General features: G+C 36.9%; 1 protein-coding gene across 1 annotated transcript in view; it reads right to left on the bottom strand.

The window, feature by feature from the left end:
* Window positions 1–13,908, bottom strand: part of ITGB3BP (integrin subunit beta 3 binding protein) — an 89,007-nt gene that overhangs the window by 67,064 nt on the left and 8,035 nt on the right. Inside the window, exon 2 of the mRNA XM_068964298.1 lies at window positions 5,220–5,259. Within this exon, the coding sequence (XP_068820399.1) occupies window positions 5,220–5,259 (40 nt within the window). The remainder of the gene's footprint in view (window positions 1–5,219; window positions 5,260–13,908) is intronic.

The following is a 13,908-nucleotide window of genomic DNA, read 5'->3' as shown; positions in this document are numbered from 1 at the left end:
TATCTGATAAGGTAACAGTGTTGAGAATATATACAGAATTCTTACAACTCAACAGTAAAAAGACAACCCAATTAAAAAATGGGCAAAGATTTGAAGAGATATTTCTCCAAAGAAAATATACAGATGGCCAATTAGTACAAGAAAAGATGTTCAACATTACCAGGGAAATGCAAATTAAAACCACAAGAGGATATGACTTCACACCCAGTAGGATGGCTAGAATCAAAAAGTCAGATAATAACAAGTGTTGAGGACGATGTGGATAAACTGGAACCCTTACATACTGTTAGTGGGGATGTAAAATGCTGTAGAAAAGACTTTAGCAATTTTGTAAAAAGTTAGAATCACCATATGACTCAACAATTCCACCCCAGGTATATAAGAAAACTGAAAACATACTCATACAAAATGCTGTACAAGAATGTTATATACATTATTTGTAATAGTAAAAACGTGGCAACAACTCAAAGGTCCTGCAGCTCTATGTGTGTGCTAAGTCACTACAGTCATGTCTGACTTTGCAACCCTATGGACCAAAGCCTGCCAGCTCCTCTGTCTATGAGATTCTCCAGGCAGGAATACTGAAGTGAGTTGCCATGCTCTCCTCCAGGGGATCTTCCCGACCCAGGGATAGAACCTGTGTCTCCTGCATTGGCAGGCGGTTTCTTCACCACTAGCAGCACTAAAGAATGGAAGCCCATTCAGCTGAGGAACAGATAAACAAAAGGTGATATACCCATATAAAAGAATAAGACTGAGCCATAAAAAGGAATAAAGTGCTGCTCATGTGATAAACCTTGGATAAAACTTGAAAATATTATGCTCAATGAAAGAAGTCAATCACCAAAGGCCATATGGCCAGAATAGGCAAATCCACAGAAACAGCAAATAAATCAGTAGTTGCCAGGGAACGAGAGGAGGAGGGAATTGAGACTAACTGCTAATAGATATGGATTTCTTTTTGGGGTGGTGGAAATGTTCTGAAATCAGATAGTGGTGATGGCTGCACAATGTAATGAGTATATAATAAATCACTGGTGTATACTGTTAAATTATGAATTTTATATTATATGAATGTCAATAAAAAATGCTAAAATTTAAAAAGAATTGAACTGTCAAAAAGTATATGAGATAACTGGGAGAATCTGAGGAAAGATGTCCACTTAAGAATTAAGGAATTAATGTTAATTTTGAAAGAGATTTTTTTGCAGAGATCATAGCAGAGGTGGGAGTGGGGTATAACACTATTATACCTTTTTAAAAGTCTATCTTTTAAAAATAATTACTGGAGTATTTATGGATGATATGGATGATGTTTGAGATTTGCTTCAAATAATCTAGTACAGGGGATACTGAGGTATGCATGGGGGCATATATGAAACAATATTAGCCTTGTGTTGATAATTACTGAAGCTGTATAGTAGGCAGTGCATTCTCTATAATCAAATTTCCCCAAAATCAAAAGGCAAAAAAGGGATCAGTATTTGGTGACTGTAGTGAAAAAAGGAATCTATAAAATAATCATTAATGAATTACAAAAAACATTAGGAGAAAGACTGACTGAGAATTTTACTATGGGTAAATTAGGCTGGTAAAACTTGGAACCAAGACTATTTTGTACTTGTGGAGGTGATGCAACAGCAAATACAGACTACCTATGAGGCATTCTTAGCAAAAATATGAACCAGAATCTAATCAAGCCTCTAGCTTTAATGATGTTTTATATGAAATGTGAAGAAATGTGAATTGTAAAATAGAGAAATGTGAATAGAGAAATCACTTTTCTAAAGAACACAAGAAAACAATAAAATCTATAATGTGAAATACACTTACGGAAAATAATTTAAGTTTTTTTCCAAAAGATAAATTATAAGAAAAAGAGTGAGATTTTAAAAGATTTTAAAACTTGGTGCAAAAAAAAGACTTATGATACATAAAAACCATTACAATGTGGAAATCTTGTTTGGATCCTGATTTTAATAAGCCAACTATAAAAGGACATTTTAAAACAACCATAGAAATATGAATATAGACTGGGTAAAAGATATTATTAAGGAGTTACTTCTTATTTTATAAGTATGATAGTGGTACTATAGTTATGAAAGAAGTCATTATCTGTTAAAAATGCATACTGAAGAATATTCTAATGAAATAACATGTGTGAGATTTATAAAATTCTAGGGAAAAATATACAGATACATACACACATATATAAATATATACATACATATATAGATAGACAAAGCAAAATTAGCAAAATGTTAGTAATTTTGGAAGATGGGTGATGGTTGCATCGTACTTCATTGTATTATTGTCTCTATTTTAGTGTATGTTCAAAAATTTCCATAATAAAAAGCTAAGGAAAAAAGCAAGGGAAGAGGAGGGAAGGAGAGGAGAAAGGAGCAGACATGAGCCAGACCAATAAGTGAACCTACAGAATGTGAGCTGTCATATTTTCTAAAGCCCTGAAATCCAATGTTCTTTCTAATTTCAGGAGTCAGGAAAAGTTCTGTCTCAGAGAGATGAGATAATGGGAATAATCAGACTTAGGAGTATCCTACTAATGGTACTGGAGTAATTTTGACTGGGTATGCATGTCCCAATCAGCAAACTTTCTCTAAACCTGCACTGCCGTTCTTCTGGCAGAATGCCTATTAAGTTGGCCTTGGTAGGAAGTATGCTCCTTCCCTTCCCATCTGCAGCATCTGTTCTCCAGTTCCTTCTCTGAGGTAGCCTGAAAGAGATTAGGTCAAGCTGGCTAGGTATATGACCAGGTTACAGCTGTCCCTACAAATTCATCTGTAATTAATAATTTTCAAATTATTTGTAATAAATAATTTAACTTTGTTTTTGAAAATTCATCTAAAAACAGTGTTTGAAGGGTAATAACTTGAGCAACTCCAATGCTGTAGGTAATGAGAAATCAAAATCTTTATCACTCCTCACTACCCTCAACAATTTGAGAGGACTAGCAAACAGTGGTACTTGTAGTATATACACTATATATGAAATGGAGGATCACAGGGGATGGGCCATACCTCTATTTCTCCTGTTAGGGGAATCATAAGGAAAATTACTTTTGCAGACTTGCCCTAACATCATGGAGCATTATCTTCATGAAGGTCCGTAGCCACATTGGGAACACTGGGACCTGCTAGTTCCAAACATCTCTGGGAGAGGAAACACTAGATTTTTAAGATGAACAGACTACACTTCAACCAACTAGCATTTAAGAGCCATCTCCTTTTCTTCAACATCACAGTTGTCTTCTTTCAGCATCATGCTGGTAAGGCGAAATGACCACAAAGTTACTATGAGTTCCTCTGTGGCTTCAAAGCAATTAGGTGCTCTTAGACTTATAGGTCGGAGAAGGCAATGGCACTCCACTCCAGTACTCTTGCCTGGAAAATCTCATGGATGGAGAAGCCTGGTGGGCTGCAGTCCATGGGGTCGCTAAGAGTCAGACACGACTGCGTGACTTCCCTTTCACTTTTCACCTTCATTCATTGGAGAAGGAAATGGCAACCCACTCCAGTGTTCTTGCCTGGAGAACCCCAGGGAGGGGGGAGCCTGGTGGGCTGCCGTCTATGGGGTCGCACAGAGTCAGACATGACTGAAGCAACTTAGTAGTAGTAGTAGACTTATAGGTAATATTTTAAATGTCTGATTTTCCTTTGCATGGGCTAAGGCAGCCTCAGTGGAATCACTGGCATATAGGTAGATTCTTGGGAACCAGGCTGCTTCAGGGCTAAATTATTACTGGAGTAGATAGATGCATAAATATAGCTAAGGAGAGAAGCCTAGATGTAGCGCCAGACCAAAGTTGTCAGATCTAAGACACAGCTGCAAATAAATGATGAGGCAAAAGTACAAAAGCTGAAAATATCAGAAATAATAATAAATATTAGAAATAGGTTAGAAAATAGAAATGTTGAAGGCCCTGGCTAGGATTTAAGGAACCTGTATTTAGCAGTCGGTGGCCATGTGGTACTGTCAACTGGTTTAAAGGTACAGAACTGGGCCAAACATAACAACGTATTTTTCTAATACAGGATATTCACTGTTTCACTGGCTACCTTGATACATCCTAATCTGGAGAGAAACTAGATAGAAAGCTATCCATGACAACTGTACTTTATGAAAAGGATGAATTCCTAAATGGCCATTCTCTTTCATTCAAATGGTGTTACCACCTCCCAAAGAAGAGTCTTGGGGCAGAGAAGAACTGTATTTCATTTCAAGCTGGACTACTCATCTACCAAAATACCATTCTGACCAAAGAAACAGATGCAAAATTACAGTCACAGCTGCATTCTGTACAGAACAAGTTGGATAATGGTGTTTTAAATTGCTAATTACACCGCTAATGATTTTTTTAGTGGCACTGCAGTATTTTGCCACCTTTGTTTAAATTTTTTAGAAAAGCATCTAGGAAGTTTTAAAAATGGTAAATTGTTAAATACCAGTGAGTCTTCTGAAGAGACATTCCATATAAAACCGATTTCTTGAAATGGCATTCTCATATGGGATCTCATATAGGAGCCCATTTATTGACTAGCTATTTATTTTAATTTACTTTCTCAACAATTTATTTGCATTTAAGATTACTAAGGCCATAAGTATCCTAGTATTAGTGTTTGTATCTAGATCCACTGTTGGTATGAAAAGATAATAAACAGATAGTAAACTAGCATATGTCATGATATGCTGGTATTGGGAATGTGCTACGACAAGATTTATAAAACGTAACAGCAACAGTACAATTTTATTCTTATTGTGACAACCATGGTGAAAGTTATTACAGTGCTAGTATTTTATATTTAATCATGTCAGCAAGGTGAGGGGGTAGTTACCTTTTTGATATAAAAATGCTGTTACTGTTTTATTTCAATTTAGCAAATTACAGAATGTAGATTAAAGCACTGTCACTGTTCCATCTTTATTTACCTGCATTTAACCTGCAAAGCATTTTTTTCTACTAAATTATTTCATTAAGGCTTCTAAATAATTTGTCACTTAAATAAAAATCTCAAGCCTGCAAGGAATTTCCATATATTACAAATTTTATATGTTGAAAATGGTGTGCCAATAACAATTATGTCACAGGAGTTTCTGATACTTCTTACATTTAGTATAAGAGAAAATTAGCTGTAAAAAAAATAAAAATTACAATCTTATTATGTTATTATGCAACTACAAACTCACAAGTAAATACTTACATTTGCTTTTAACATATCCAATTTCAGTGATCTTTTAACACTGCAAACAAAATATTTAAAGACATCTTAGATTTAATATGCTTCAAGTAGCCAAGTATTTAAGAGTAATCTGTATAAACAAAGATTCCATTTTAAGTTACTTTCACCAACTAAAGTAGAATGCCTATGAAGAAAGCAATTTTCACAATGAGGAAACTTTTTTTAATAGCATATATCAAGATGAAATCATAATTAAGTATTTAAATGTATTTTCATATATGAGTTGTATATATGTAATTCAAACATTAAAGTTATATAATAAAATAATCTTACTAAAAATTAATATCTTTGTGTGTTTTAAAATATGGAGATATCAAAAACATTTTATTTGCAAAAATAATACACTAGATATTAAAATAAAGGTATGAGCAAGGTGAAAAAGTTTTACTCATTATTCTAGCTTTAAACATGATTCAGTGCAACCAGACTATGACTTAACTGAGGAACAGATGCTCTATGTCTTTATAAGTCCCCAATCCATAAGAAACTACTTTTTTGTCTCCTTCACTATACTGATTCAGGAACATGCCAGGCTCTCTCTGTGCAAAATCTGTTCTGCTAAACTGGATGCCCAGCTGTTGGTGACAAAGCTTAGAAAGGAAAGCTGAATATTTATAATACTTTATTTCGTACAGCTGTCTTCTAAAGAGCAGTCATCAACATTTTATCGAAAGCAGACTAAATGCTCAAAGGAGAAAAAGGTCAATATAAATTAAAACTAGTTTTCTCCGTGACAAATGTAGCATTAAAAGTATCTTCTTAATCTCTGAGAGAAAGAAACTAAATTACTTAAAATATTAGAGAATTTGAGCAGAAAGAAAAAAAATTTATTATAGCTTGTATTACAGAAAACAAAACAAAATTCATAGATCCTAGAAAATGACTATTCATAAATAACTGACTACTGAATTTTGAACAAGTGACAGGAGCAAAAATAGAAGAAACAGACAATTTATAAAAACTACTCAGCAACAAATGTTAAATATAAAAGTTTATCTAGAATAGTTCATTTATTTTTTTTTCTGATGTAAGACGCCGTTTATTTAGAATAGTTCATTTAATTTTGCTATTATATCTACATTAGCCTAACACATAACATTATTTCTTAAGATTAACTAAATTGGTTTAAAGAATTACTCACATCTTTTAGAAGTTCACTTGAAATCAATTTAATGTGAATTCTCAATAAAGCAAGAGAACAGAGGTATGAACAAATAAAAATGGCACTTAATTTTTAAAAGTACACATATTTAGTTTGGGAATATATATGACCCTATTCAGGTGTGTGAGATGTTTTGTATTTATAAAACTTCAAAGTGAATGTGAAAATGAAAGTTGCTCAGTTGTGTCCAACTCTTTGTGATCCTGTGGACTATACAGTCCGCGGAATTCTCCAGGCCAGAATACTGGAGTGGGTAGCCTTTCCCTTTTCTAGGGGATCCTCCCAACCCAGGGATTGAACCCAGGTCCCTGGCACTGCAGGCAGATTCTTTACCAGCTGAGCCACAAGGGAAGCGCACAAAACTTCAAAAGTAGAAGTCAAAAACTAAAAGTACACAGTACAGTTTTAGCCTTTGTTTTTACATGCTGTTAAGATGCAATATCACTTTTCAGAAGTAAACAAACCCCACCCTGACATTAACTGCTCAAAATACTATATTGCTTTATGAGTGATGGCTAATTCTTAGAAAACTAAATGGTTGCATTTAAAAGGTTTCTAGTTAGGTCTGAGATTGATCTAAGAAGCCCAAGGAGATAAATGATAGTAAATAAGAAAGTGATCTGAGTTAGACTGTTATCTTCCCCTCTCTTCAGTGAGAATCAAAAAACATGGTTTATTGTGGGTAACGTGGTTTTCAGATAATTCAGGCATCTAATGTCCAAAAGCTGGTAGTATTTACAAAAATCAGAAAGACATTTACCAGATAAGACTAGGAGGGACCTAAGAGATTACTTGGTTCATCCAATAGGGAAGACTTGGTGTGATTTATCCACCATCAGACAATCTCAGGGAAACTCAGATTTCACATCCCAATAAATCCTTGTTGAACTGAGGGGGAGGTGCTAAAGAAGAGGTAAAGAAGAGCAAACTACTAGAGGAATTTATGACCATCTATTTTTACCATTCTGTTAGAACTGGGCCCAGTGTCAAGATATAAATTATCAAATTAAGCACCCACTAAATGCTTTTAACTTTTTGAAAAAACAACCAACAGTAGCACAAACATGAGATGATGTTAAATGGATTAGGACTGTGTTAACAGAAACAGAGAGAAAGACATGGATGAAATGCACAAAGGACAGGCAAAACTTGATTACATGTTTATATATACAAATATTTTCTGAAAGTATTTACTCATCTGCTACCAGTATTAATTAGCAATTAAAAGTGATCTATCTCTGGTAGTTCTATAAAGTAATAAGTAAGTATCTCTTGTGGTTACTACCTTGGTTTTAAAAAAAATGAAAGTCGCTCAGTCGTGTCTGACTCTTTGTGACCCCATGGACTATACAGGCCATGGAATTCTCCAGGCCAGAATACTGGAGTGGGTAGCCTTTCCCTTCTCCAGGGGATCTTCCCAAGGCAGGGACTGAACCCAGGTCTCCCACATTGTAAGCAGATTCTTCACCAGCTGAGCCACAAGGGAAGACAAAGATACTGGAGTGGGTAGCCTATCCCTTCTCCAGCAGATCTTCCCAATCCAGGAATCGAACCTGGTTTTATCAGGGCTTCCCTGATAGCTCAGGTGGTAAAGAATCTGCCTGCAATGCAGGAGACCCCAATTGTATTCCTGGGTTGGGAAGATCCCCTGGAGAAGGGAAAGGCTACCCACTCCAGTATAGAGAATTCCATGGACTGTATAGTCACAAAAAGTCAGACACGACAGAGCGACTTTCACTGGTTTTAAAAAAGGGGCATGTCAAAACAGGCCAAGAACTCAAATAGACATTTCTCCAAAAAAGATATACAAGTGGCTGGAAAACACAAGAAATGATGCTCAACATCAATAATATTAGGGAAATGCAAATCAGAACCACAGGATAACACTTCACAACCATTAGGATGACTACCATCAACCCCACCCCACCCCCAAAAAACCCCCCAGAAAACAGGAGTTTGCCAGGATGCAGAACTGGAACTCTTATGCTGATAGGACTATAAAATGGTACAGCTACTATGGAAATAGTTTGGCAGTTCCTCAAAAAATTAAACATAGAATTAATATATAATCCAGCAATCCCAATTCTGAACATATACCCAAAAGAACTGAAAGTAGGGACACATCTGTACATTCATGTTCATAACAGCATTACTGACAACAGCCGAAAGGTGAAAGCAGCGCAAGTGTCTGTGGACAGAGGAATAAGTAAAACAAATTTGGTATATATATATATATATGTGTGTGTATACACACAATCACACACACACACACCACACAAGGGAATATTATTCAGCCTTAAAGGGAAAGAAATTCCACGTGCTACAACACGGATGAACCTTGAAGACATTATGCTAGTGAAATAAGCCAATCAAAAAGGGACAAATACCATATAATCCCATTCAAGTGAGGTGCTTAAAGCAGTCAAATAGGTAAAGATAGAAAATAGAAAGGTAGTCACCAGGGGCTGGGAGGAGAGGTGAATAGGGAGTTCAACAGACAGAAAATTTCAGTTCTGCAAGATAAAAAAAGTTTTGGAAATGAATGATGGTGACAGCTGTACAACAATGTCAATGTACAGTTGATCCTTGAACAACATGAGTTTGAACTGTGAGGATCCACCTATACTTGAGTTTTACTTTTCCAACAAATACATACTATAGTACTACACAAACCATAGCTGGTTGAATCCGAGGATGTGGAACAAGGGATACGCAATGCTGATTGTAAAGCTATAAGTGGACTGTAACTGGTGTCCTTAATCCCCAAATTACTCAAGGGTTACCGGTACATAAATGCCGCGGAACTACACTTTAACTAAGTCATGTCTGACTGTTTTGTGAGCCCATGAACCGTAGCCTCCCAGGCTCCTCTGTCCATAGGACTTCCCAGGCAAGAATACTGGAGTGGGTTGACATTTCCTTCTCGAGTATATTCTCGATCCAGGGATCGAATATGTGTCTCCTGCACTGGCAGGCAGATTCTTTACCACGGGGTCTCCAGGGAAGTGTCACTATATACTAATTACATCCCACCTATTATTCCCTAATTACATCCCTCTAGGGGTAACTCTTTAAATTCTACAGGTTTTTTTTCATTCCACCTTAACCCGCATCTGCACCTATGCCCAAAGTGTGAACGCAAGTCCAGCTCTAGGTGCACTGGGTTTAGAGTCACTGGGATCAAAATTCTGTTTGCTACCAGCATTACTGCTGGTGAGAATTTAAGAAAGATACATGGTTTTATATCAACAGGCAAAGAGAGTAACTGTATAGAATTAGCCATATTACTCTTTAAGACCATCTTCCACTATTTTATTTAGCTTACCACATGGTAATATCCTGACTAGGATTCTCTAACTCCCCAGACGGCTTCTGATAGCTCAATAGTAAAGAATCCACCTTCCAATGCAGGAGACACGGATTGGATCCCTGATCCAGGAAGAGCCCATGGAGAAGGAAATAGTTATTCACTCCAGTACTCTTGCCTGGAAAATCTCATGAACAGAGGAGCCTGGTAGGCTACAGTCCATGAGGACGCAAAGAATCAGACATGACTTGGCAAATGAATAACAGTTAACAATTCATCAGAACAGAACAAGTGCGTGAGTTGTCAAGTGCATGAGTTTTAGTATACAACATTACTAATAGCAGTTACAATATTTTTTTTAAAGTTGTTCTAGAAAAAAACAACAACTATCATTTGATTTTTTATTAAGAACCAGGAATGATACTTCAAAAATTCATGAAGCTACATGACTTAAGGTTCCCTTACAGGATTTTCTCTTTTTTAACATTAAACAAATATATTGCTTAATGGATTATTTTAACACAACCACACTTGTAACCATCACTGAACGAATAGAAGTTTGTCATCTGTCTATGGCCATACCGCCCTGAATGTGCCCAATCTCATCTGACCTCAGAAGCTAATCAGGGTCTGACCTGGTTAGAACTTGGATGGGAGATGTGTGTCATCTATCCCCCCAAACCTTTCTTTTGTCCCATCCTGTTGAGCCTTTTTTCTCCCTCATAAGTAACCACAACTATGACTAACAGTAATCCATCATCCTTACAGGACTTTTAAAACATTGGATTAAATATGATTTGAGTAGCAGAGCTGAGGCTAAGTGTGTGTATGTGAGGGGAGGAGATAAAATTAGTAAGGCAGATAAGACTCAGGCAGCCTTGATGTTATGCCAAATTCTTTCTCTAAGGTTGGGCAAATCACATAATCTCACTAAGCTTCATAAAGTTGATAGTAATACTGGTCTGTAAACCAGTAAGACATTTCTGATGGATATAAAAATATCATTTGGTATACAGTGCTTCCATTTACTCCTCTCTATAATGGAGATATTACTGCCAGCTACAACTACATGAAAAGTGTTTAGAAGATTATGGAATATGCTTATGAGACCCTTAGAAATCCTTTGATTAAAGGCAATGGCCAAATTCACATCCCATGCGACTCAAGATATAAATTAAGAAATCTAAAATGATGTATTTTTCATTCTACGTATGAGAATGAGCAAAGGAATAAAAATCTCCTATCTCTTTTGCATTCTCCCTTCATTCAAGTTTATGCTCTTTTGTGTTCAACATTCACAGAGGTCATATAATAATTCACTATCACAGAATGGGTAATAATTCACTATCACTCCTATGCACATAAAAATATGGTTACCACATGAAAGTAACCAATGATTAACCTTGCTATTCTTCACGATAAAACTGGCCCAAACCGTAACTAATTATTGGGCAATCTGTTTACGTGTCAAAAGCTTCTTTATCAAAAGATTGATAGAGAATTGGGCTTCCCCAAATAGCTCATAGGGTAAAGAATCCGCTGGCAATGGAGGAGACACAGTAGTCACGAGTTTGATCCCTGTGCTGGGAAAATGTGGAGAAGAAAAATGGCAACCGGCTCCAGTATTCTTTCCTGAAAAATCCCATGGACAGAGGAGCCTGGAGGGGTATAGTCCAAAGGGTCAGAAAGAGTTATACATGACTGACAGACTAAGCACACAACCATGTCGATTTGTATCTAAGGCAGTCTCTTATGTGGATTTGTATCTTATCAGTTCTGGAAAAATCTAAGCCATAATCTCTCCAAATACTGGTTCTCCTTGATTCTACCTTTCTGGGATTCCCTCTAGAAGAAATCACAGATTTTCTATCCCATTTTTCATATCTCTAAACCTCTATTTCTTATCATTGATCTCTATGTTACTTTTCGGGCAATTTCTTCAGGTCAGTCTTCTAGTTTACAATTCTTTTTTTAATTGCATCTAATTTACTATTTAACCCAACCATTAGCATTTTTAAATGTTTATTTCTATCTATTTGTTTATGGCTACACTGGGTCTTCATTGATGCTCACTGACTTTCTCTAGTTGTGGCAAGAGGGCTTCCCATTGTATTGGCTTCTCTTGTTACAGAGCAAGTTAAACACAATCTGATGAGTAGTTTGAGGGGTAACTTAATTTTTATATATTTTAAAGTTAAACACATTCTAGGTTCATCTGTACCAGAAACCTGCAGTTCAGCACAGGGAGCTCAGCTTGATGCTCTACGGTGACACCAAGTGGGTCGGAGGGGGGGCGGGTGGGACGCCCAAGAGGGAGGTGAATATGCATACACAGAGCTGATCGACTTTGTTGTACAACAAGAACCAACGCAATATTGTAAAACGACTATGAAAGTGAAAGTTGCTAGTCATGTCTGACTGTGACGCAATGGACTGTAGCCTGCCAGGCTCCTCCGTTCATGGGATTTTCCAGGCAGAATATTGGAGTGGGCTGCCATTTCCTTCTCCGGGGGATCTTTCCAACCCAGGGATCGAACCTGGGTCTCCCACACTGCAGGCAGACTAGAAAGAAGGGAATCATCTAATCCAATCAAGTCCATATAATCTAATGCTATAGACCTCAGCACTCAAAAAAAAAAAATTTAGGAATAACAGTTTTTGTTATCCTTGACCCAGACTTTAATACTTACTACATTTTGTCCCAGTTGCTTTACATTCTCTATATAAACAAACACAAATAAATACAAATACAATACAAAATCCTTTTTATGATCTACTAAAAATGTTAGAGACCCTGTATACCTTTATCCAAAAATATTTGAGTGTTTTTCTAAGAACAAGAATATTCTCTTACATAATCACAATACAATCATCAAAGTCAGGAAATTTCTTTGATTGAAATACAATTAATTTCAATAACTGAACAATAATTCAACAATTGACATACATTAATTTCAGATATACAACAAAATGATTCAATGTATGTATGTACTGTGAAATGATCATCATAGTAAGTCTAGTTAAAATCCATCACCACACACATTTATAATTTTTTTTCTTGTGATGAGAACTTTGAGGGCTACTCTCTTCAGTTAAGTCGCTCAGGCGTGTCCAGCTTGGCGACTCCATGGACTGAAGAACGCCAGGTTTCCCTGTCCATCACCAACCCCAATAGCTTCAGTTCAGTTCAGTTCAGTCGCTCAGTCGTGTCCAACTCTTTGCAACCCCATGGACTATAGCACACCAGGCCCCCCTATCTGTCAGCAACTCACGGAGTTTATTCAAACTCATGCTCATTGATTCGGTGATACCATCCAACCATCTCATCATCTGTCATCCCCTTCTCCTCCCACCTTCAATCTTTCCCAGCATCAGGGTCTTTTCAAATGAGTTAGCTATTTGCATCAGGTGGCCAAAGTACTGGAATTTCAGCTTCAACATCAGTCCGTCCAATGAATACCCAGGACTGATCTCCTTTAGGATGGACTGGTTGGATTTCCTTGCAGTCCAACGGACTCTCAAGAGTCTTCTCCAACACCACACTTCAAAAGCATCAATTCTTTGGCACTCAGCTTTCTTACAGTCCAACTCTCACATCCATACATGACCACAGGAAAAACCATAGCTTTGACTAGACAGACCTTTGTTGGCAAAGTAATGTCTCTGCTTTTAAATATGCTGTCTAGGTTGTTCTTAACTTTTTTTCCAAGGAGTAAGTATCTTTTAATTTCTTGGCTGCAGTCACCATCTGCAGTGATTTTGGAGCCCAAAAACATAAAGTCTGTCACTGTTTCCCCATCTATTTGCCAAAAAGTGATGGGACTGGATGCCATGATCTTAGTTTTCTGAATGGTGAGCTTTAAGCCAACTTTTTCACTCTCCTCTTTCACTTTCATCAAGAGGCTTTTTAGTTCTTCTTCACTTTCTGCCAGAAGGGTGGTGTCATCTGCATATCTGAGGTTATTGATATTTCTCCCAGCAATCTTGATTCTAGCTTGTGCTTCATCCAGTCCAGCGTTTCTCATGATGGACTCTGCATATAAGTTAAACAAGCAGGGTGACAAGATACAGCCTTGACGTTCTCCTTTTCCCATCTGGAACCAGGCTGCTGTTCCATGTCCAGTTCTAACTGTTGCTTCCTGACCTGCATACAGATTTCTCAAGAGGCAGGTCAGGTGGTC

This window comes from Capricornis sumatraensis, chromosome 2 (assembly GCF_032405125.1).
Source record: "Capricornis sumatraensis isolate serow.1 chromosome 2, serow.2, whole genome shotgun sequence".
NCBI lineage: Eukaryota > Metazoa > Chordata > Mammalia > Artiodactyla > Bovidae > Capricornis > Capricornis sumatraensis.
Note: the sequence above shows the minus strand (reverse complement) of the source record. Positions and strands in the feature narration are given on the sequence as shown.